A 25,897-nucleotide genomic window follows, 5' to 3' on the forward strand; every position below is an offset into this window, starting at 1 on the left:
CGTATGCTCTTCTTCAGACATGAGTGCATACACAATTATATCGTTATCCTATAAAGCAGTGATTCTCAACCTTTTTTATATCAAGGACCCCCCAATGTAGTACATATTAGAGCCACGGACCCCCATTTGATGAGATTTTGTCTCTCGGACTCAAATCTGAGAATATATTTATTGTCAGATATGATTTTGTCCAGAATTCCATGACTATCTGTATTGTAGGTAGAGAGATAACAGAGAAACTATAAATCAGAACAGTCATTCTTCTACTTTTTCTAATTGTGTTAACTTCTTGTAAATGAAATAATGGTGAAGTTTAACAATTCATCAATTCACTGGGGACCCCCTGGAACCTCCTCAAGGACCCCTGGTGGTCCCCGGACCCCATGTTGAGAACCACTGCTATAAAGTACAATCTGCACCACTTGGATATAACATGACATCAGGTCAGTAAAACCGTCACAATGTCATGGCATGTTTGAGTGGAAAAACAAGAGGGCAAGTACTAAACTGTTTAATTTTATCTTGTGTGTACTATCTTTGCACTATTTGGGTTTGTACATATATTTCACTTTTAAGTCTCTAACTACCTATTGAATTAGGTGACCTGTCAGTTGACTCCCTCTAAGAGGTATTTGTAAGGTGTGTCTCTGTATGCACTCATGTCTGAAGAAGAGCATACCATTGGAGCCATTTCTAGTGTGCGGACTCTTGTTATAAACACATCATCTTCACATCTAGGGGAGAACAAAGAGAACAAATATCGGTTATTTAACACCCAAACACATTACTACCACAGATTTCGATTCTCTAACGACAGCTCAGCACCATGAAACATCAACGTGGGGGTGGTTGAAGGCTGTTCATTGTTTCAATACATCAGGACATCACAGTCAGAAGCCACGGGGGCCAACTGTCAAGCTCTTCAAAGGGAAGATTAAGATGCAAGACCCCCGAAGAGACCCGTTACTTCACTTTAACCCACGACTTTAGGCTCGGATCGCCGGGGAAAGGCGAGAGAGAGCGCGCCTCCACACTACTGTAGGTTGTAGCCATGGTGATGGGAGACGTAAGTATGATTCAAAGACGCCCGGTAGTCATGCACAAGCTTATGTAAAACACGAGCCCGTCGATATCCCCGCTCTAGAGCCGCTCTCGTGACGACATATATATTTATTTCTGCACAAACGGAGACTTGATTAGCATGTAAACACCGGTCAAATGTCAGTTTGCAGTGGAAGCCGAGCTCGGAGCCAACCCACTCCTCTCGCTCTTTCCCTCTCTCTCTTCCTCCCTACCTACATCCCTCCCTCACGATTCGCCTTTCCTTCTCTTTTCTTCATGTTTCTTTCCCGCCGACTGTGCCTTCTCTGTCGCTCTCTCTCTCTTACTCTTACTAATGCCCGTTGAAGGCATGAGAGCTCACGCTGTGAATGTCAGTGGTTTTAAGGCACTTGGAAGAGGGCTTTCCACATGTCATGAGTGTTTTGCAAAGCGCTTTCCACAAATGTGTCAGAATTTGCTTCATATTCCCCAGCCCCCCCCCCCCCCATCCCTGTTTTCTGCTTCGACACCGTTTATGATGAAAGCGTAGAAAGGTCACATCCGCACATGTCGCAATTCCATCTCTGCATTTACAGAGGGGGAGTAATGAAGAGAGGAGGTGATTTATTTTTTTCCCTCTTCCCCCCATGATGTTGTGGAATAGCTTGACCAATGAGCGCAGAGGGTGTATTTAAGGAAGCACTCTTGTTTTGCCTGCTAATAGAATCGCTGCTGGAGAGTCACTCTTGAATTAGCTTGGCAGGGCAGAGTGGAAAAGCCTGGTGGGACGTCGCCGGGCCCATATGCTAGGGAGAAATCTGCGGATGGATGAGGCTTCAAATTTGCCGACGTCCTGCAAAGACTCCTCTTCTCTGCAGCCAGATTATCCGCGGTCTCATCCAAAAGCAATTCTCGTCCATAGTCTTTAATGACACTTCAGAGATTACTTGAACTGGTAAAATTGTATAATAGTTGCTCTAATGGTGCAGCACTGCTTAGAGCGCTACAGTGCACTATCTCCAAAGGATTAGTGTACAGTATATGTGGAAGACCTGGAACTGCTGGAAGACCTGGGCAGAACTTCATCTAGTTCTGTCTAAGAAGGGGGGAAAAAATCTCTTTGGAATCATTTGCGTGTCACCCATTAAAAACTTGGAAAGTCTAAGAAGTGGTCTGATCTGAGGACCACCTATAACCAAAAAGAGAGGTCAATATCCTGCAAGCAATATATTTAGCTGAATTTTGCATTTCATGAAAACGCTTCATTTCCTCTTTTTACCCGATAAAAGGCTGAATAGTATATTTGAAATATATATTCCTCTTCAATATGGACCGCTGCTTGGCTTTCACTTGCACATTAAAAACAGTGATTATGAAAAGGATTACAAAACGGATTAAGAGGCTTAGGGATTTCTCATCATAGGGAAATGGATGGGTAAAAAAAAATACCATAAACGACCAACAAAAGAAATCCTAAAAATAATGGTAACAAGACCGTTTTTTAGTTTTCTTACAACTCATCGCTTGATGACGGTTCCTGAAGCTGGTTTGAGCGGCGTACTTCATAAGTCGAAGTACCGGTGGAGTTGTTCAATGTAATCTGTAGTAAATCTGTAGTAAATCACCCTTGTAATCTCCCTTTTATCAGCCGGAGCTGCCTGGTCGGGACACATCTCTCCGCTCTTTACAGATTACACCTAAAACCATTAATGATCCAAAGGGATCCTATTCAAATCATCATCGTCATCAGGTTTACGCCGCAAAAATAATAAAACAAAATGTTGCTCTGGATGATTTGCTCCACCCTGGAAGCCTAGTTACGAGCATAAGTTGAGCGGGGGGTCATGACTGCGTTGGCAAAGACGTGAACCGCCGGCCTCGAAAGCGAGAGATGGACGGCAAACACAGAAAAGTGGAGGAAGACGGGCGGGGAGGGATGAAGAAAAGGAACGATGGGCGAAGTGATGTGGGCGGCTCGAGGGCGATCCTTCGGCATGTGAACCGAGAAGAGTCCTCAGCATCTCCCAAAAACCTGGTGAAGGGGAGGCAGGAAACAAACACCTGTCTGAAGAATGGAAGCGATGAGTCATTTCAGGAGCCAGATTTAACAGTGTGTGTGTGTGTGTGTGTGTGGATGAGAGAGAGAGAGAGAGAGTGAGTGAGCATGAGCGCTGGTGATGAGGCTTTTGGGAATCCAATCATAGCCTCTCCACACGCTTGGCACTGCCAGTTTAAATGACACACCGCCATCGCGTAAGACAAAAGAAAACCCACCACAAATCAACAGATTGGAAGGCGAGAATTCATATCCAACCCTGACAAGATGAGACATAAAAGAACACGCAGCACCGGTCGCTGTGCTAGCGTATAATATATGCTGAAGACAAGGGTTTTTGTTTTTTTTTCTTTTTCAATCCACCGTACGTTTCGCATAAACATTTACATCATGTGATACGCACTTTTTTTCCCCCCCTGTCCAGCAGGATTTCCTGTCTGAGTGGAGGATGCTCTTCGGGGGCTTAGAGCGTTTTAAGAAGAGCAGCGCTGTCAAAGAGAGAGTGCAGCGAACTGGGACTCGTGTCCCAGGTTATGTAAGCGGTGTCAGGGCCAACATATATGCAGCGGTGGACGGTCGGATAGATTGCATGGAGGGAACCGGAGAAGAATAGAGAGAGAGAGAGAGAGAGGGAGGGACAGAATAGGTAACAGGAAGTTCGAGGGGATGGCGAGCTGGAGCGTCGAAAAGGAACGCGGAGAGTGAGAAAGGAAAAGAAAAGCGAAGCGCAGCAGAGAGGTGAGAGGCCGAGAAAGAGAAATGTGAGAGAGAGAGAGTGGGAGAAGAGAGTACAGTAAGCGAAAGAGAGAGAGAGAGAGAGACGGAGAGAAAAAGTGTGATTCAGAGGGAGGGAGGGAGGGAGGGAGGGGGCGGTGGCCGTAGCTTTGGCCGTGGCTCGCGGTCGCGGTGAACGCTGCAGCCATCTCAGCAGAGGCAATAGTAATGCTCCACTCCTAATCCTGGTTTTAAAACCTCTGCTGATTCACTGAGGCAGATTACTGACGTTTGCCCACTTTCCCTCCACCCCCCCCCCCCACCCGCTGAAACGACAAGCCAGCGTGCCAACAACTTTTGTCATGTGGAAAGAAAACGTCCTCCTCCTATTATTGTCCGCCAGAATTCTCTTCAGCTGTCAATACGCGAAGCTGCCAAACTCTGGAGGGGAAAGAAAAAAAAAGAAGAAAAAAAAAAGAGGGTGGGCAGGAGAAAAACTGGCGCCCACGCTGAGTTTTTACGTACCGCACGCCTCTCATATTTGCCCCGGAGGTCCCCCCGTCTGCTCCCCTGGCATTCAAACTGCAGTTCAACTCTGCCTCGCCGTCTAAATATAGAGCCCCGCATTGTCGTGGAGAGAATTACCATGTCCTTCAAAGTCATTAGGAACCATTATCAGAAGCCTTTCGCGTCACACCACTCACCGTGCTGGGGTGGGATTCGTGCGGCGCGTTGAAGAGAGTGCGTTTTATAACCGCTGGCTGTTGACTGGCTGTGGAGTTTTGCCATTAGTATTTCTGTAAGACTCCACAGCTCGCTTCAATCAAGCAGGGAAATGAATTCTGTGGTATACTAGGATTAAACTGATATTTCAGGTCAATGCCGGCCTTTTATTACATTACGTATTGTCGAATTAGTAGCCCATAACCGGAATTCGAATGCCACATTTTGATCGGGTTTCCACACAAGTATTATTACCTCCGCCAAGGTAATGTTTAACGCCTCCGTCTGTGTTTTTGTCTGTCCGTCCATCCGTCGGACTGTTAGCAGGATATCTCAAAAAGTTGGGCACGGATTTGCACAAAACTTGGTATGTGGGTTGTTTATGGGCCAAGGAAGAGCTGATTCACTTTTCATGTCGATTGGCCAAAAGGGGGCGTGGTAGTGGGCGTGACATATCACCAAAAAAAGGTGGTTGTCAGACATGGCGGAGGTCTGTGCTCTACTGACCACATTTTCTAGTTATTATTATTATTATTACCTCCGCCAAGGAGGTTATGTTTTCGATGCCGTTTGTTTGTTTGTTTGTCTGTTAGCAGGATTACGGAAAAACTACTGCCCCGATTTTCATGAAACTTCGTGGAAGGGTGTAGCATGGGCCAAGGAAGAACCCATGAAATTTTGGAGCGGATCCGGATCCGACTCACGAACAAGCAATAATAGCACGAACCTTGGCGGAGGTCTGCGCTCTCCGAGTGCCCTTCTAGTTATAATTATGGATTTCAATGGGGAGTTGTACTGTACCATGGACTTCTGGGTGAAACTTACACAATTTTGGGACGCAAATTTTTGGCACAAAATTTGTCAAATTTTAAGACATTGAATACCGGTACAAAATATCGGCTATCAGCAGCTTCAATCCAAAAATATTAGTATTGGTATTGACCTTCAAAAAACATATTGGTTGAACCCTAGATTATATCATCAATAGTTTCAGGGCCTTTTGCAAAACAGCAAAAGTTTCCCCTTCCTTGAAGAAAAAGATGCCAGGAATGTCAAACAACTGCAAGGCTGTAACGAGTCTCCTTTAGAGTGAAACATTTTGCACCTTTTCTAAAAGGTTGATAGCATCATAACAAGCTTACAGTGTGAAATAAGATTATGTATGCTCCACTGATTCCATTATCATTGTGTCCTCTGTGTGTGTCCTTCCTTACCTGGGCAGGAACTTGAGTTGGGCATTAAAGCTGGAATTAGCCTGGATGAAGCCCGTCTTTGGTAGGATCTCCATGTGGTTCCGCATTTCAGGACACACCTCAAATGTCAGCCTCAAGGCCGTGGTTGCTCTGTCATACAAAAGATGTGGTTTCATTAGCATCACGCTAACGCACCAGGTGCATTGTAATAATTAGAGATGGGACGATCTGCTTATGCTTTAAGTCTGACTGCAGAATTATGTCTATTTCTGAGATACAAATCATTCTAGCAATAGCAGTGGCTTGCTAGAATGTAAACAAAGCTTGTGAAATTGTGATGGTCAAGCCGTCTCATTTTTGATTACTACAGCAGAATAAAGTGGAGTGGTAACACTTTACAATAATTAAGGGTTAGTTAATGGTTAATAAGCATTAACTAACCCTTAATTAACAGTTAACTAATGTGTCTGGTAATCATTTACTAATGGTGTTCATGTTAACTAAGGTATTAATATATACATTATTTAATAGTCATCTTTATAAACTATTAAATAATGTATAAGTTAATACCTTAGTTAACTAACCCTAACCCTAACACCATTAGTACATTGCACATTAGTTAACTGTTAATTAAGGGTTAGTTAATGCTTATTAACCATTAACTAACCCTTATTAAGCATTACCTAACCCTTAACTTAGTGTACCCTTATTGTAAAGTGTTACCAGTGGAGCTAATATCACAATTAATTTTTCTGCCCCACGATACGCATTGTCACATTTTTGTATCGCGATATATTGAATTTCAAAATATCGTCCCATCGATAATTCGATGATCTTTAGTCTCTGGATCCCTCAGCGTATTTCCAAACCGCCTCTTCTGCACAAAACCCTTTCCTAGTTAGCTCTGTGATACAACAGAATAGATAAAACTGTAATCCATCATTGCCACAGCTATTGATGTTGACACTTAAGGGTCCAGACTGTCCCCTGGCACTAAAGGTACAAAGACAACATAACAGTAGCAATCAGGTGAGTTTATTCATTTGATACGACAGTAAAAAAGAACCATGGATATTCAAGGTGCTTTTACCCAGTGGGCACTTCAGAGCCAGCCTCTTATCACCCTAAGGGACTCGACTAGGACAGAAAAAGAGACTTTGTGCTTGAGTGACACGTACAGAAATTGCCTCGTATGGAGAACTGTACCCCAAGTCCTCATCATTTAGGTGACCCAATTTCCAGGAGTTCCAACAGATGGTTGTGCCTGTGGCTAGAAGCTTCAGTTATAGCTGAGGCTGGTGATATAAATGGCTCGTCACCTTGGGAATTCTCCAACACCTCCAACCACGGCACGCGCTCGCACTCCCTCACACACCTAGCACAGTACAAACATGCTGAGGAGACTCGCTGTTCGCTGGAAGTGAGACGTGAGTATGTGCCATGTTGTTATGCCCGCTTTCATCCTCAAGGATACAAAGGTGAATGATAAGCGAGCTGTGCCCAAATTGTCTGACAGTGCCAAACGTGTGCGCTCCCTCCATTTTTCAATCCCCCCACTTAAATGAAGTGACCCATTTTGAATAGCGGGGTCAACCAGATGGTTTCTTTCCCCGAGGCAAGGACTCTCAGGGACACTCAGGGGGATATGAAGTCACTATCTTTATTCCGGCCAAATGATAACCTTCAAACTGTTCTCGGAGGAATATTCACGGATACATAATCATTTAGGACAATTGGACATTTTAATTAGCAGGGGCAATTCTGCTGATCTTGTCATTTGTGGCCAGTTTTGCTGTGTGTTTTTACTGTATGTTTCTCAAGCAGTGATAAAGGTTAAATGTGTAACGTTTCTGTTTTCCTGATGCATAATCTGACTAGTAAATATCAGCAGAGGTTCCCGAATGGTAGTGAGTGAAACAAAGTGAGCAGCCAGAGATTTCTGCATTCAAAAACACAGGAGCGGGCAGAGGCTGTGTGTTTTTGTTGTTGTTTGAAGGCCCTCCTACCACACCAAGGTCTGTACAAAAATCTGGCAATTTGTTTTTTCCTTAATTAAAAAAATAAACCCCTACATCAGAAAATATGATTTGAGACTTTTTTACTAATCGGTAGGGTGTTCTGGTAAATTCGGCATGCATAGAATCCTCCAAACAGCTCGAATTTTAACGGACTGGACTCCTTACCTTGGATATGTTCCGAAAATCCACAGACAACCGGAATCGTGGTAATGGTCAGATTCCAAATCACAGTAAACGTCCATTGAACAAAAAAAAAAAAAGCGCTAACTCAGCAAAACATAATGGAACGTTCATTGTTGTCGATTCTGAAACAGTCCGACCTGCCCACCATGCCAATGATGGCCTCACTCTACGGAGGGCAGAGTGTTGTTGCCATGACAACGCTGAACGATAGAGGCCGGCATCGGACCGGAAATTTCACATAGACCCTTTAATGATTTAAAGGCTCACATTAATTCACATATTTTGCTTCCTTGGGGCATAAGGGGCCAAAAGTGACTAGCGGCACTGATTATGTAAACTTAACTAAAACTTATATTCTTGTTTCATTTGGTCTTAGATCTACATGTTATGGAAGCAGATGCAGATTTTTGTAATTTAGGCAAACAATTCCTTAGACTTAAGTCCTTAGAAGATTGTCTTTTGCGCTGACACGTCTTTCTAAGCTTTAAAGGAGAATACTGGTGTCATTTATAGTTATAGTCCATTTACTACTGCCTACACCTACATTTCCCCCAATAATTTTGCAGTGCAATACTTCAATGTTCGATTTTTCAACAATTAATCATTTTAAAATACAAACTTTACGGTGTCAAACCTAGGTTGAAATGAACTGCTGTCCCAGCTAACACAACCGCCCCCAAATAAAAAGCCGTGGATGTGACAGTAAAGTGTTTTTGAGGGATTTTTTGCTGGAGGAGACTTCCATTTCTTACTGTGGGTGTCAGCTGATTGACAGGCAGCAGAGCGTAATGCAATGCAGCACTGATATGAAAAAACTCAACTCAGCACAGTGAAATAAGGAGGAAACAGAAAGTTTGACCAAACCCAGTGAAGGCTTCCTGTTTACTGTGATGGATTAGTTGTTTTTCATATTGTACAAGAATGACAACGCCAGAAAATATCTTCTTCTTCGGAAAAAAAAATCCACCGGTGTTACCCTTTAATGCCACTGTTCTTAAAAAGCTGAGACCTATGTCAGATCAACGTTAATGATGGCACCTACTGTGATCATCATCATTGTTATCATCATCATCAATGCAGCACTGTCTGGTCTATACCAGTGGTTCTCAACATGGGGTCTGGGGACCACCAGGGGTCCTTGAAGGGGTTCCAGGGGGTCCCCAGCAACTGACGAATTGTTAAACTTCAGCATTATTTCATTTACAAGAAGTTTAGACAATTAGAGAATGTAGAAGAATATCTGTTTTGATCATAGTTTCTCTGTTATCTCTCTACCTACAATACAGATAGTCGTGGAATTCTGGACAAAATCATACCTGTCAATAAATGTATTCTCAGATTTGGGTTCGAGAGACAAAATCTCATCAAATGGGGTCTGTGGCTCTAATGCGGACTAAATCAGGGGTCCTTGATATGAAAAAGGTTGAGAATCACTGGTCTATACAACACAGTAAACTTCCAAACAGCCAGCTGGACAAAATAATGCCTAAGCCCTCCTTTTCTTTATCTTCTATTTCTATCGTTGCTCAAATTGAAAAGGAGAAGCATTTCCAAAATCAGCAGCTCAGCTGTGTTCCTCAGGCAAATCAAGGACACAGCTTGTGCTAAGACGAGGTAGATGTACTGTTCGAAAGTAAGCAGGGAGAAATTGAGGACAGGAGGTTTTGTGAAGGCAAAAAAAAAAAAAAAAAAAAAGCAGGTTGGTTTTGTTGTGGCATCAGCTTGGACGGGAATGCTCAGCTCCCCAGCAGGTGCCAGTGGAGGAGGTTTTAAAAGACCAGGCTATGAGCATTTGAAATGAAAAAATCTGCCAACTACGTTCACTATATCCAAATGACTGGCTCACGAGCAGAAGTCAAACACTTTTTTTTTTTTTTTTTTTTTTTTCTTAAAGCCCCCTGAAAATTCTGTCAGTGAGTGGACGCAACATTCAAATCGCCGGCTCACAGACAAGAGAGACATGTACTCAGCGATGCTTTGTGCTGTTCTGTCACAACCCGAGGATGACTTGCGGGATATCCATTGTCCAAAAAGTGACAAATTGTATGATGCGTTCTTATTGTTCCCCCCCCCCCCAAAAAACAAGCCTGCTGACTATTTGGCATTCAAATTACTGACTTGAAAGCACAGTGACATATTGCGTGGTTTGCTTTCGTATTTTTCCTTTTTTTTTTTTTTTTGGACTCTAAAAGCTGCCGTTCACACTGATGCTGTCATCGTCATGTTGTCACATGTGCTGGTGTGCTGGTGCACCAGATGGCAGTTGTCACAAATCTCCCCCCACCCACCCCCCAAACCCTCCTCCCCCCCCCTCCCCTCACCGTGTGACGTGACACAAGGACCCCGGCTAGGCGGCGGACCGCACGCCTGCAAATGTTATTGCCCCCAGTGCCTTCTTAACCCCCCCCCCCCCGTGCGCATCATAATGTATCACGTTCATAATCAAAAAGGATTTGCTTTTGTTCAGTCCCATTTAATGGAGCAAAGAGGATTGCGGAGGGGGGGGGATCTGAGCTTACCGGTTGGTCCCTTTGACCGTGGGTTAGGTGCATTTATCAGCTAATACATCTCTTATCTTTTTTTCTTTTATTATGCCCACACATTTGACAGAATTATTTCAATACCCGGCTTGGTTTGGGAGCATCGTTAGGCAGTGAGTTTTATGGGCGGCAGGCTGAAAAGTAAGCCGGCCCTGTCAATTTTAAGGGATTTCCATGAGCCGTTTTTCTGTGAAAATGTCTTTTTTGGCAGAGACTAAGCATGTGAGAGAGCGTCAGTGTTGCAGATAAGCTAGCATGCTACATCAGCAGTCCATGCCACGTTACCAACTGCTATTCCAGGAATGTTTTCCAAGCATGACAACAAATAAAATGGAGATAAGCCATGCAACGGTCACGGTCACATGCACTCACCTCTTTGTTTTCATTTTTTAGGCAACCTTAAACCTTAATTCAACAGATCCTGCTACTGTGATTTTCAACTGACTGTGGGTCCAATGTTTTAGAACAGTGGTTCTCAACTGGTCTAGCCTCAGGACCCACATTTTTCCTTAGTCATTAAGTCGCGACCCAAATTTCTGAAATTTTTGAACCACTCAAATTTATTTCACAAAAAAAAGTAGTAATACACAATGCCTTCATGCACTGTTAAAAATATGAAATAAAAAAAAAAAGTGCAACAAAAGTGCAACTAGGGCTAAAAACCCAATGAAATAAAAAGGCAGACTTATCTTGAATTACAGGCATAGGCCTATATGCTTTTTATTTTTTTCAAAATAAAAGCACAGCATCAGAAATTCTGTAGACTTTTTCCCTCAGCTTTTTTTTTTTCACGCACACATCCGCGACCCACCAGTTGAGAACCACTGTTTTAGAACATAATTTTGTAAAATAGCATTTTTATTGATAGAAGAGAACATAGCGGAGGGATACCATTTAGGAGAGATAGTTCCTGTTTGGGAGACCGGATCTACTTTTATTTTTAAATACAAATTTTAGTGTAAACCAAGAACAGAAATGCAAAATGAAGGACCCAGGTTGCTTTATTGTCTTAAAAGCAGGATCTGTTGTTGAATCTGTTCACAATGTGTTAAATGTCAGTTTTCAGTCTATTTTCATGGCTTCATTCAAATGAATGGGAAGTAAAAATCCTAATGCTACAAACTCGTCCAGCTGCATCTGATCTTGCTGAGTAGTTTATATTATGGTTTTCATGGTGGTCAAGAGCCAAATAACCCCCATATTAAAACTAAGTGGAATATTGCTTTAAAACATGTAGTCTGTTATAATGACCCTATCATTGACTTCACTCTAAAATAATCCTGTAACACTGTAAGAGATGTAGTATGTTACAATGACATTAGATAATTGACTATGTGGTTCAGATTGTGTGTTACTCAGGTCTTCTGCAGATTGAGATAAACATGTTTCATCTGTTCCTATTAATAATTGGCCGACTCAGCGTGCACACTGAGGATTTTCAGCGTGCCTTTGCTTGCCCACAGGTTTATTCAAAACCTTGGCTTCTTTCTCCTTCCCTTCTGTACGGTGGAAGATTGGGCCATTTCCCTAAGTACACACAGCATCTTTAATTCACATTTGTTAAGGACAACTGTGCACAAAGATTACATTGGCAACTTGCCCTTTGGATTTAATCCTAATAAAATATACAGGGGGGTGGCCTAAAATAATGGAAAACATTATGTGAATATCAAATATCTAACGAGGAGCAGGACCACCCTTTGCCTTCAAAACAGATTGTCCTGCTGTGATGCTGCATCCTGAACTGTGTGTAGTGGATATTGGACCGTTCTTCAAGAAGGAAAGCCTCTAGTTTTTTGAGAGATGAAGGAGGTGGAAATCTATTTTCCATAAACTAATAATAAACCAATCGTCATCTGATAAACTTAGCAGCCCCAATTGGACGGGACTAGTTTTGTAGGGGGGGGTGGGGTACTATAATCACTACCGGAGCATGTTTGTAATTTTAGTCGGGTCCCAATCTGCCGTGTCAGTAATTCTTACGGACAACGCAAATCCGCGGCAGTAATAATTCTGGTCTCTTTTACCTCCTGTAAAATGCCTGGTAAACCTCAGGTAAAGGCAACTGACATCCCTTTCTGTGATTCTGTGTTTCCTTTAAGGGGGTAAAAATATCTTTCTATTTTACTTGATTTGATTCTTTTAATGCAGTGCATTTTGCTTGTTCTTTTATATGAATTTTATCTTTTTATCTGTCTTTTATCTGCCTTCTGTTGATGTAAAGCACTTTGAGCTGCATGTTGTGTATGAAAGTGTACTGGGTTAGGGTTAGGGTTGTTGAACTATACAAATAAAGGTTATTATTATTATTATTATTATGAATGAATTGCCTGGCTGCAATTAAGGAGTGAATAGTTCTGAACTTTCTCTAGCTGAACTCGGATAAAACTGACATTCAGCCTTGACCATAAAACTAACTAATCAAAGAGTGAAGACTGAATCCCAACATCATGTCGGCATCCAAAAAGTTCAAAATGTGATAATTACATAAAGAAATGTATGTCTATTGTGTTTTTCCCAACTGTGTAATATTGCTAAAGTATCCAAGTTTCCAAGATCTGGAAAGATGAGTTCCTGCTTTTATCTCCGTGTGTCTCGACTGTTGTAATTCCTTGTTCAGATGCCTCAGTCAAGCCACCAGAAGCAGGTTACAACCAGCAGATGACAATAACCTCAGGCTCTGGGACCCACCTGCTTTGGACCATGATGCTGTCTTGATAGAGGCGGTCAAACATGCAGATCTTCAGGTCAATGCTGGGCTGAGCCACCCATACAGGCACACTATCCGCCACGCCCCTCACCATGATAGGTATCTGTGAGAAGATTTATGATGCGAATGAAGCCATGTCCAATGTCTACAGATCAAGGGGCCGGATTCACAAAACCCTCTTAAGACAAAAAAAATCTTCTCAAGTGCCACTTTTTTCTTAACTTTAGTCTTAAGAAAAAAAATAGGAAAAAATGATATTCTCTTAAGTTTCTTCTTATGTTTCTTCCTAAGAAATTTTTTTTCTTAACTTTAAGACAGCCCTTCACCTGTCTTAAAATTCCTACAGTGAAAAGGTAAGCCTCTAATATCATATATTTAAACACATTTTAGACAAGTAGGTTATAGTTCAAAGTCTTCATAGGTTCCCCTACACCTAACATTAAGATGAACATTTATTGTAAAGCTTTATTGGTGTAGGGCCAGGTAGGCCTCTGTCTCATGTCTGTTGAAAATAGAACATTTTACAGTTACCAACAGCAACCAATGTTTAAATCTTTGCCCTAGTTGCCCTAAATAGGTTTTTCCTAAATTGTTTTGTAGATGGAAGCACTTTGGGTTGCCTCCTAGTCTTGTCTCCTAGCCTCAATGGCAGTAAGCCTAAAGTTTATTAACATAATTAATTCAGGCCCTATTTTGAGAAGTTCTTAAGTAGGAAAATTAAAGAAATTCGTAAGAAATTAGACTGTTACTAAGAAAATATTGAGGAATTGCACTTAAGAGCCTTCTTAAGAACTTCCTAAAATTTCCTCTTATGTCATTTCTTAAGATCTACCTTACGAACACATTGGTGAATCCGGCCCCAGAACTTGAAAAACCATTCACATTATGGCATTCATGATACGATGAAGATGCGAAGTCTTACTGGTTTACTAGTTAAGTCGGAGAATTTGATGTGGAAGTCCAGCTTCGCCTCCCCTGGAATGGTTGGTGTGAACACGACCTCCAGCTTGACGCTTTCAAAAGGTCCGATCTCCCCCTCTCTCACCTACATCAAATGGGACAGGCAAACAGTGATTTTCAAATACTTTTGTTTGTGAAGACATATTTAACTTTGATTATATCTGAGCTCTACCTGGTCTCGATAATGGGTGTCGTTGTTTCCTCTATCTGCAGCCTTTGGTGTATTAGATATTTGGTGGTATATCTGTTTATTTTGGTCTTGGCTCCTTGAAAAACCAATGAATTCTACTAAGTAGACGACTAAAACAACCAATTAACTTGAAAGAGAGATTTTCCCAATAGTATTCTAAATTGAGACGATGATCATTTCACTGAGCTTAAATTGAAACAAGGATTCAGCGTCTGCTGAAGACATTGCTTAGAGCAGTGATTCTCAACCTTTTTCATATCATGGACCCTTACTTTAGTCCACATTAGGGCCACGGACCCCCATTTGATTTTGTCTCTTGAACCCAAATCTGAGAATATTTTTATTGTTAGATATGATTTTGTCCAGAATCCCATGACTATCTGTATGTATGATCAAAACAGTCATTCTTCTACATTCTCTAATTATGTTAACTTCTCGTAAATGAAATAATGCTGAAGTTCAACAATTCATCAATTTGCTGGGGACCCTCTGCAACCCCCTCAAGGACCCCTGACGGTCCCCGGACCCCACTTTGAGAACCACTGGCTTAGAGGATATATTCAAACTCATGAACTCTCAATGACTCTTGCACAAAATGAGCAAAAATATGTTTACGCTTATGTCTGAGATGATGCAATGACGAGTCAGCTCTGTGAGTGTCCCTTTATACTATTGCATGCTTTTGAGAATATTTACACAGGACTCAATCTTTAAACTGAAATAGTTGTTGAGGCCTTTTTTTTACTTTTTCATGAGCTTTCTCTGTTTGAAATTTCGAAGGGGATTCAGTGTGGACGGAGTTTAGCTTAACCGTCCCAGTTCACGACACAAGACCATTTCTACTAGCCATGTGTGGGAAACTAATGATGAAGTTACTCAGACGTGCAAATTCAAAAAACGGAACGCAAACAAAGCGCGTGTCGCAGTGAGAGCGATAATAAAAAATGAAAAACAAAACCTGCTCAAAATAATGGGGCCGTAATAGCTCGCCTGGTAATCCGCCATGGAACACACACACACACACACACACACCAGCCCTCATCCACGCAATGTGAAAATATCAGTCAAAATGACAATCGGTGCTATAGCCGTCGGCATGCCAGCACATGCGATACACACACACACACACACACACACATAATCAGCGCAGAGGGAGAGGGGACGCACCATTACCCCCCCCACCAGAGAGGCGTAATGAACCAAGATCAACTCAACAGAACTTCACATGGGCCGGCGGGCACACATGACATCAGTGAGGAAAAAAAAAAAAAAAAACTAGACAGAAAAGCAGGAGGGAGATAATAGTCGGAGCAACATACAGCCTGATGTGTCTCTCCATTAAGGGGAAAAACTATGGGGGTGGGGGTGGGGGAGGGGTAAGGGTGCACCTGAGCAACATCAAGGCTGGCACTTTTCTTTTTTTTATAGCAAATAAACAAACAGCAGACAGTCCACAGATATGCACTGCAAATCCATATAAAAACACCAGGGGTTCGACTGATATGGGGTTTTTAAAGGCCGATACTGATATTTTTTGGATCGAAGCTGCCAAAAACTGATGTATTGTGCAAATATTCAATATCTTATCTGACCAGTTTCATAAAAAAAAAATTGTAATTACAAGTATGCAGTGATTCCTCCAAGTTTTCATACTGTGAAACATCTGAAATATTTATTATGGGACACTAAAACTCTCCATTTACACCCAGGATACTAGTGCTACTGTTACTAATACTTGTGTGGAATCTGATCAAAATGTCTCATTAGAATCAACTCAAGTTAAGGGGTTTCCCATAGACAACCAGTGTAGATCAATTCTACAGCAAATATGTAATCAGTCGTATCTGCATCATATCCATCATATTGGAAGTGGATGACACTGACTGGCCGATACACAATAAAAGGCCAATATTGGCAAACTGACATATCGGTGTAAAAAAAAGTGGCTTTGAAAAGCACCTGTAAAAGTGGATAAATATTTGTGAAAAAATGTTCAGGTATAAAGTTTTTACACGTTTCAACTGTCCCATTTTCTCAATTCATGAATAAATGTGTTTATGCGATGAATTTTTCTGCCCCACAATCCGTATATTAGTCCCATTTTTGTATCGCAATATACTGAATTTTGATATATCGTCCCATTCCTATTAGGTGGCTATACTATTGTTTTTTGAATAAATGTCTTCTTCTTAACCACCTTTTTACCAGTACCTCAAATTGAAGTCATCTGTTACATTACTAGTTAGTGGGAAAGGTGTTACCGAGTAATGCGTTGCCGCCCAATACTGACCTCTCCTAGAGTGAAGTCACTGGAGTCTGAGGTGCTCTGGTCCATCTGGGCTTCCACATCTGACGGCACATCAGCACCTGCAACAGCCTCTGGACCTGCAGCTGATGCCTCTGATACAGACACACACACCAAAACCTGGTTATAGGTAATTTATACTAGGCTTAGACCAATATAGGTAGATATTGGCATTTTATTAAAAATCAGTCAGTGTCATCCATGTCTTGTATGATGCAGTTTCCTCCCTGACCACAGCTAATGAAAATGCTTTTATTATTATGTAGTGGTACTAGTAGCAGTAGTAGCAGTAGCAGTAGTAGTAGTAGTAGTAGTAGTAGTAGTTGTAGTACAAGTATATCTATTTCCATTTTCAGACCAGAGAAATCATTCCAGTGTGGTGTAGGAGGATTTTACTCAACAGCTTCAGGGGTGGCAGTGTGTAAAGCCTGCCATGCCATTTCATTATCTTTGCACATGTTATATATATATAGGCTATATGTAGTTTGGCAGGAATTGTAAATTAATTCCTTATTACTGTATCCCAGAGTTTCCCTGACCACTGAATAGACTGGAGTAGTGGGTCACCCTGGCTTAAGGAGCTGCTAACCCACGTAAAAGAATTGAATTAGTCTGCCTTTCAGTGGAGAGTTTGTGTCCCATGATGCTCTAGATACTGTTTCAGAGGCTTTTCCACCCTGACAAGAATAAAAGGCACTGAATCCTAGTAATTTTTACCCTAGTACGTTTTGAATTTAAAGATAATAAATATTAGCAGAAAATATTGGCTATTGGCAGCTTAAATCCAAAATTATCATTGTAAGTATCGGCCTTCAAAAACCGTTATTGCAAACCATCTGACTCATGACTGATATCTGAGGGAAGACTATTCATTTGAGGTTAAGTGTCATTGAAATGTGTGTGTGTGTGTGTGTGTGTGTGTTAGTTTTACCTAGCTGTTCCTGCTGCGAGGCCACTGAGAGCTCCTGACTCTCTTGCTTTGATCGGAGTTCTCCGGTGCCCTTGGATACAGAGCTCTTCTGGTTGTCAGATGATGTGTTTTGACTGCTAGACTCCTGTCAGCCAACACACACACACACACACACACACACACACAGTCACAGCAGTGTACGCCCAGGCACTTTCTGTACATATGTATGGCATATACAATTCATACTTTTTTCATACTTCATTTGTACATTTCTAATATGTTCTTATCTGGAATTGTCACTTGTGTTATGCTTAATACCTCCCATTGATATTACTTATATCAAATTTTTCTTTGATGTATCCTATTTTGCTGCTTCAAAGACACAATTTCCCCCACAGGGACCATTAACGTTTCATCTTCAGCTGTAATCAAATCATCTCCCTGAGGCCATCCAGGAAAAAAAAAAAAACGGACGACCGCAGTCTGACCTGCTGCGTGTTGGTCGAGGCCTGCGATGGCATCTGGACCCGGCTAGTTTCTGGACTGAGGCACGTAGAGGTGTCCAGGCTGAAGAGGGTAGCCAGCGCCCCCCTGTTGCTCAAGGTGATAGTCCGTGAAATAGTCTGGCCCACCACGTGCGAACCAAAGTCAATGAGGTGGCTGTCCACCTCCAGCTACAGGAGAGGAGGCATTTACCAGGTTAGGGCTAGCACAGCTGAACACATATTAGCGTTCTTATACAGTTGATTACATAATTGACTGATACATATTGTTGTTCTATCTATCAGGATAGGACAAATTGAAAGACATGAGACTTGAGAAATGAGAAAAGAGCAAAGCAGCAAATACAGCACTCATGTTTTTGTAATGCACGATATTGCTACTACTACTCACATCACATTTCTTTATGGTGCATCTGATGGGCACAGAGAAGGGACCCACTGCTGAGGCAAACTGGACCTCTCCCTCCAGGTCCTTATTGATCTGCAGGGATCAGATGAGGGGACAATGTGTTGATTTTCCCCGAACCAATCACTAGTGACTGACGTATCGGACGTTATTTTCAGTCACACTGATGCTGGGCGTATTTACTAACTTCACCAAGAATTTTGGTCGTTTTTTGCAAAGACAATATGTTGGCTAAGGGGTGATTTCAACGAACGGTTCAAACTTTAGTCCCGCCCACAAAGGTGCTGATTGGCCCGATCGTTTTTTTCCAATCGAGAAATCGCCTTTGAATAGAGCAACACCAGACCCTGAATCGCTCGACCAAATCTGAAGAGTGGATTCAGGAGTCTGGATCCAGGCTAGTGTAGAACAACAGATTTTGGCCATTTATGCATTGGGGACTGACAGTTCTCTTCATCGTCTCGTCATAGTCATTCCTTTATGCAATGCAACATTGTAGAGCATGCAGCACACAACAGTAGGCTAAGCTGGCACAGGCTAAGAATTGTTCTAGGTGTTAAATATCATGTGCAAAGTAATGCTTTCTGTGTTATTAAATGACACTTAATTAATCTCCTCCTCAATATGTGCATGCTACAACTCACACCTGAAAATACATAAACAGGCTGAAAGTTCGGAAAAGTCTGCCCCAGACTTCTGTCCAATTTTAGATGTCAAAATGCCTTGTCTAGTTCAGTGATTCTCAACCTTTTTCATATCAAGGACCCCTAATTGAGTCCACATTAGGGCCACGAACCCCCATTTGATGAGTTTTTGTCTCTCGGACCCAAATCTGAGAATATTTCTATCGCTAGATATGGTTTTGTGCTGAATTCCATGACTATCTGTACTGTAGGTAGAGAGATAACAGAGAAACTATGATCAAAACAGTCATTCTTCTACATTTTCTAATTCTCTAACTTCTTGTAAATGAAATAATGCTGAAGTTTAACAAGTCATTAATTTGCTGGGGACCCCTGGAACCTCCATCAAGGACCCCTGGTGGTCCCCGGACCCCACGTTGAGAACCACTGGTCTAGTTAGTAGATGAAAATTTCCCATTTTGACAAGCTCAAAAAGTGTTAATGCCCATGAAAACATTAAGTAGATGTGGGCCCAATACAATCTAATAGCATGTAGATGCACAAAAGGAATGGTGGAGTGACTAACCATAGGTTGGAAAACAGCCTGCATGTCACAGGCCATCCCACTCGACAGAGACCCAGGAGGCTCAAAGCTGAAACGCAAATGACAGAGTTATGAAAAATACAATTAGCATTTTTAATACAGTTCGCAAAACAAATAGCATAACCAGATATGCAAGACAAAACACTGCTTGCAATATAATGTAAGCTTGTCAGTACAATATTGTGCGGTTCAGTTCAGCTGGATATTACACAGCAAGGGTAACGCTGTTCAGAGTGAAATGCTTGATATTGGTATTTCTGAAGAGCTATATCACAGACTAATTTGCACGATGCGTATTAAAATTTGACCGTCACATAGCGCACGATGCAGAAGCAATCATCTTTTGGTCGGGAGGTTGAAAAGTGCGTGGGTGCCTAGAGAGGTGCATGAGTGCACTCGCACATGTGTGCAGCAGTAACATAAAAACCAAACACAAAGGAAACAACGTATTTATAGCAACACGTAAAATGCAGTCGCCCCTGCAGAAGGCAACGTGCTGCATTCTACAAAAGATCAGCAGCATTACATGGACGCTGAAGTCTGACAAATCTCCCGGGAGAGAAGTGGATCGGCAGGAGAAAGTCCGGGGGGGGGGGCAAAAGTCAACCTGATGCTCGGTTTGCGTTGCGAAGAAAAACCCGTGGGAAGAAGGAGCTATTGTTCCTCCTGAAAACACTCAACAGAACCGTTTGGAATTTCAGATTCCTTAATTAGCCGAATTCTATTATATACCGCTCAGAAGAAACCAAAAGTTCATTTTTCAGAGGGCGAGAAAAGAGAAGCAAAAGGAGGAGTACGAGCTATTCCGAAGCAACATGTGTTATCTCACAGCACATGTCAACTCCAACCCCGGCGCTGCCCCGAGGAGCTTCAGAAAACTCGCAGCCCTTCCAGAGACACAAGAGGCGAGCCAATCGATAGGAGTGTAGCAGGCAGCGAGCCAGAGAAGTAGGGAGGCAAAAATTCAATAGATAAACAAGGGCAGAAGCATGCAACAAGAAGCACAATTAGGAAGTGGCTATAGTTTCTGAATATAAAGGATGCCAAACTACACTGTTATTATGTCTTGGTAACTGTATTATCCTGGTGCAAAGCAGTCAATAGCTGTGATTTTCATATGTAGATATGTAGAATTAGGTTTATGGTCTGTTCTGGCTGGTTATCTTCTGCAATGGAAGAGATGGTCGGAAATACCCAGAGAAGCTCAATCCTATGTTCTTCCAAGGGGAGACTCCTAGACCTCAAAGAGAATTTTCTAACTGGGTGTTAGCCTCCTCCAAACATCCAGGTTGGGATGTGTGTGTGTTTACGGGTTGTTACGAGCAGAAAACACAAGGGGATACCTTAGAACGGTGGTTCTCAACGTTGGGTCCGGGGACCACCGGGGGTCCTTGAGGGGGTTCCAGGGGGTCCCCAGCAAATTGATGAATTATTAAACTTCACCATTATTTAATTTACAAGAAGTTAACACAGTTAGAGAATGTAGAAGAATGACTGTTTTGATCAGTTTCTCTGTTATCTCTGTTATATCTCTGCCTTCAATACAGATAGTGATGGAATTCTGGACAAAATCATATCTGACAATAAAAATATTCTCAGATTTGGGTCCGAGAGACAAAATCTCATCAAATGGGGGTCCGTGGTTCTAATGTGGACTAAATTAGGGTCCTTGATATGAAAAAGGTTGAGAATCACTGCCTTAGAACTCCATTGGTTGAACTCAAGAGGTACATTATAGCTCATTGCTTGATGGCTGGAGGATCACCGTAGAAATTTGACCATGAAATAGCTCAATATTTGTCCACACATACATGCAAAATAACTTTGACAACTACACAATCAATGACATGTTGACGTTGTCACTGTGCACTGGGACATTAGGTTTGATTTAAGCCACATTTCCGAGGTTTTCGGTCCAGATGTCAGGTGAAGAACTTGGAGCAGGTTGCCCGAAGCTGCCATCCAGCTGCCCACTGTGCCCTGGAAGTGCATGCAAGGATTCCAACTGGTTGGACTAGAGTGAATCTGGTGATCATTATAAATGTCACATTGCGCTTACACCAAAATTTCCTTTTTTTTTTTTTGTCAATTTGACTCTTAATTGGTACCGATCTTCTTTTCCGGCGTCAAGAAAGGTAAGAAATCTGAAGAAAAAAAGAAATAGAGCAGTTCACTTGGGATGAAACGCCACGTGAGACTGTGTTTGAAAAAGACTTGGTGGAGCGCTATATAAAGTGCTGCAAACGAGGCCATACTGTACAGTGTATCCAGAGCAGTGGACTAAAGCGATGAGGCTGAGACCATGGCTGTGTTACTGACTATGCGGTGTGTTCTATTATACATCCTCGCTGCTCCCCATTGGCGTCTCCTACAGTAAATCAATAAGCACTTTCAGTTCATTATTCAGTTCAACAGAGCTAAAACACCCTCGCACTCTTAGCCACTCCTGAAAGCGATCTATAACGCAGTATTAAAAAACTGATCATGGATATGACGAATATCACATAAATACTCTTCTTTTGCTCTCTATCTGTATTCCTTACATCTAGTAGCTGCAACATGCTAAATATTTCTATCTGTTGTTTAATGAACTATATTAGTGTTTCTAAGTTTCTGATCAGTGCCACCATTCACTATCGTCTCGGGCTTTATCTCACAACTCGGCTCAGAAACATATACAGAGCACAGGAGGGATGTCTCCTTGTCAGCCAGTTATTTGCAATACATGCTAGGAATCTGCAATCTGCAAAAAAAAAACAAAAAAAAACACCGCTTCTGCAGAGTGGCTTTTCAGCAAGTCTGGCAAGCCTGGGCCGTCGCAGTTCTTGTCCCAGCAGTGAAAAGATACAGCAGAGCCCTTTCCTGGCGCCAACACACAACTACGCTGGGGTGGGGGTGGGGGTGGGGGGGGGAGGGTGGGGGGAGCCATTTTTAGAAATTCAGGGGGCGTGCAGGGAACCATGGGCTGGTGTGAAGAAGCCCAGTGTGTTCCTGGTTCACGTTTCCTCACTCTCCTGCTGCGCAAAATGTTTTTAGCTGGGTGAGCAGTGCAGACTTTGCAGTGGTCACCGCTGATTTCAATATTGTGGTTTTTAGAGTGTGAATAATCAGCGGGTTTTACACACAGCGGACTTGTATAATAGACCTAGAGTGTGATGTGGGATGGGGACAGTGGACTGGTAGAAACCAGGTGACTCTGTCAGCACCTAAGCTTCATTTTTGAAAATTTGAAATTTCCTGACTATAATGGACACCAAACTAGTTGCAGTTAGATTAGAATTTGATAGCAATTATCTATTATCTTTATTATTATCAATAGCTGTGGTTTTCATATGTAGATACGAGGTATTAGGTTTGTGGTAAATTAAGATTAAATGGAAGAGAAGGTTGGAAATGCCCAGAAATGCCATGTTTTGTTGTTGTTGTTTTTAGCTGGGTGGGCTGTGCAGACTTTGCAGTGGTCACGACGGGTTTCAGTATTGTGTGAATAGCCACTGGGATGTATACACATCAGACTTGCATAATAGACCTAGAGTGTGTGATGAGGGCAATGGATTGGCAGAAACCAGGGGAATCTGTTGATCATTTGAAGATGTGAAGCTTGGTACTATTAAAATCCCCTGCATACAGTTACACAATCCTCTAATTCATGGCAATGAATAATGAAGAGTGACACATCGTAATAGCGGGGAAGACGATAACAGAGGAAGAAAAATACATTTTTATTCTTATAATTTTACCTTGTGGTGCTCTTCTGGTTTTAATTCACTTTATGAGTTTGATATTTGTGTTTGACTTGATCTTAATGCATTTTGTAAACTCTGGCCATGCACATAAAATGATTACTGAATAGAAAAAGAAAACTGAAGAGAGACTGATTGCACCTCTGTGTTTAAATTCATTCAGTAGCATGAAAGAGCGACAAGGAGAAAGTGAGCGGGTATAATGTACAGTATGTGTGTGTGTGTGTGTGTGTGTTCGCGCCCACATGGTGTGAGAGTGTGTATGCGCCGAATAGAGGACTGGAAAGTGATGCGTTCGGACAACCCGCACAGCACCAAGGGGCTCAGGGAGAGCGACAGTGGCTTCCAGTTGACCCCTGGGAGACGCTCAGCCGGGGCAGAAAAGAAGAGAGAGAAGAGCGCGGAGAGGGAGAGGTAAACGCGGGAAGTGACGAGGGGCGGGGCGGTGGGGGGCGGGGGCTGACGGGGGAAAGTGATACATTGCGAGTGACCCGCGGAACAACGCATCCCCGCTCGGCCCGTGGGCTGCTGGCAGGCGGAGAGAGAGAGAGAGAGAGAGAGAGAGAGAGAGGAGAGAGAGATATAGCGGAGACGTGGACTGACTCACCGCGCTGAGTCTCATTAGAGGACTGTGTGTGAGCGTGGTGATCCAAGCTGGCGTCCATATGTGGGAGGATAGGCTCTGCCTTCGCGTCCACCTCATCTTCTTCTCAAATGACAAGAAGTGATTGCATTGCTTTTTGAAAAAGCGGTGATGCAACGGGGCGAACTGTCTGATGCGACAGTTGAAATGATCGGATCGGTACTTTTTATTTTTTATTTTGTAGGGTTTCAATCTAAAATGCTATACGATCGCTGTTGAGAAAAAATTCAATATTTCAAAAAAGACAGGTGATTCCATCCTCAAAACGTTGTGAAGTAATTCTACACGATGTTTTCATGTCAATAAAATTGTGTTGTCATGTCAATAAAATTTTTTCTATTGCTGATTGATATAACACAATAGCGATTCAACCTATAGTCAGTTCATTTGCTGTTTTAAACCAGTGATTCTCAACCTTTTTCATATCAAGGACCCTAATTTAGTCACATTAGGGCCACAGACCCCCATTTGATGAGATGTTGTCTCTCGAACCCAAATCTGAGAATATTTGTATTGTTAGATATGATTTTGTCCAGAATTCCATGACTATCTGTATTGTCGGTAGAGAGATAACAGAGAATCTATGATCAAAACAGTCATTCTTCTACATTCTCTAATCGTGTTAACTTCTTGTAAATGAAATAATGCTGAAGTTTAACAATTCATCAATTTGCTGGGGACCCCCTGGAACCCCCTCAAGGACCCCTGGTGGTCCCCGGACCCCACGTTGAGAACCACTGTTTTAAACACCCGGTGTCTGGAAAAAGGCGTCACAGTACTGGACACACTGTTTGATTGACAGGTGATCTGATCTGTGATGGGAAGTGCAGTGCAGAAACACCACAGCAATGAGCGCTGAGCACCAAAGATGCAGACAAAAGAAAAAAAAAAGAGAATCAAATGGATTAGCACTTTAAAACAGCTGAGATTTGACTTGACTCTTCCATAATAACTCCTACTTTCACGTCAGACATAATTCACTACTGTGTACTGAAGGTGTGACTCCCAGTGGTGAATATCTCTTTTTGGAAAGAGAAAAACTTACTTGATAGAGACAAAATCCATCAGCTGGGCGGAGACTCCTAGGAGTCTGCAGTAGTTTGTGGAGTAGCTGATGTTAGTCAGGATGATCTTCTTCTTGTATGTGTTCCCTACTTCAAAGTCCTGCAACAGGCCATTTGAAGTCAGTCAGTCTCTTACTATTGCAATCCATTAGCAAAGGTTGAATGAAGAAAAAACACTTGAAGATGACTCATGTTTTAAATTTCTGGTGTTATTTACTTGAAACATAATTACTAATAAGTAATAAAAATGCACCAAATGGAATGTCCATTTGAAATGATTGGTCTAAAAAGCATGCAATAATAAGGAAAGTCCTATTCTTATTTAAGTTGATGATACACAAGCAAATTCTTAGGGCAAATTTGGGAAAAAAAAACATTTTCTCACTGAAAACAATGTAGCAGTTTGAAATATAGCCAGACTTGATCAGAGAGCAAGCTTTGCTGGCAAGGTTTCAACATCAACCAATCAAAATAGGTCAGGTGACCTGTCCTCAGCCCAAAATATTTTCAAAATGGTCCAACTGCTACTAAATAGTAAACATAGCTAGGAAATAATATGTTGTGATTCCTTTTATAGAACATTTAATCTAGCAAGCTAGCTAGCCGTTAGCTAGCTGGCTAGCTAGCCTATAATGCACGTTATGAAATTCGGTAACACTTTACAATAAGGGTCACTAAGCATTAAGTAACCCTTAATTAACAGTTACCTAATGTGTAATTTACTAATGGTGTTCATGTTAACTAAGGTATTAATTTATACATTATTCA

General features: G+C 42.1%; 1 protein-coding gene across 1 annotated transcript in view; it reads right to left on the reverse strand.

Moving 5' to 3' along the window:
- cfap74 (cilia and flagella associated protein 74) overlaps positions 1–25,897 on the reverse strand; it is a 64,072-nt gene that overhangs the window by 19,686 nt on the left and 18,489 nt on the right. Inside the window, exons 14-22 of the mRNA XM_071535991.1 lie at positions 25,111–25,229; positions 19,662–19,728; positions 18,438–18,527; positions 18,032–18,217; positions 17,568–17,688; positions 16,619–16,737; positions 14,101–14,223; positions 13,160–13,281; positions 5,749–5,877 (exon numbers count right to left, since the gene is read on the reverse strand). Coding sequence (XP_071392092.1) covers positions 5,749–5,877; positions 13,160–13,281; positions 14,101–14,223; positions 16,619–16,737; positions 17,568–17,688; positions 18,032–18,217; positions 18,438–18,527; positions 19,662–19,728; positions 25,111–25,229 — 1,076 coding nt within the window. The remainder of the gene's footprint in view (positions 1–5,748; positions 5,878–13,159; positions 13,282–14,100; positions 14,224–16,618; positions 16,738–17,567; positions 17,689–18,031; positions 18,218–18,437; positions 18,528–19,661; positions 19,729–25,110; positions 25,230–25,897) is intronic.

This window comes from Centroberyx affinis, unplaced genomic scaffold (genome assembly GCF_046629955.1).
Source record: "Centroberyx affinis isolate AG114_WGS23_722 - 3 ecotype Tasmania unplaced genomic scaffold, CSIRO-AGI_Caff_v1 ptg000185l_1, whole genome shotgun sequence".
Taxonomy (NCBI): domain Eukaryota; kingdom Metazoa; phylum Chordata; class Actinopteri; order Beryciformes; family Berycidae; genus Centroberyx; species Centroberyx affinis.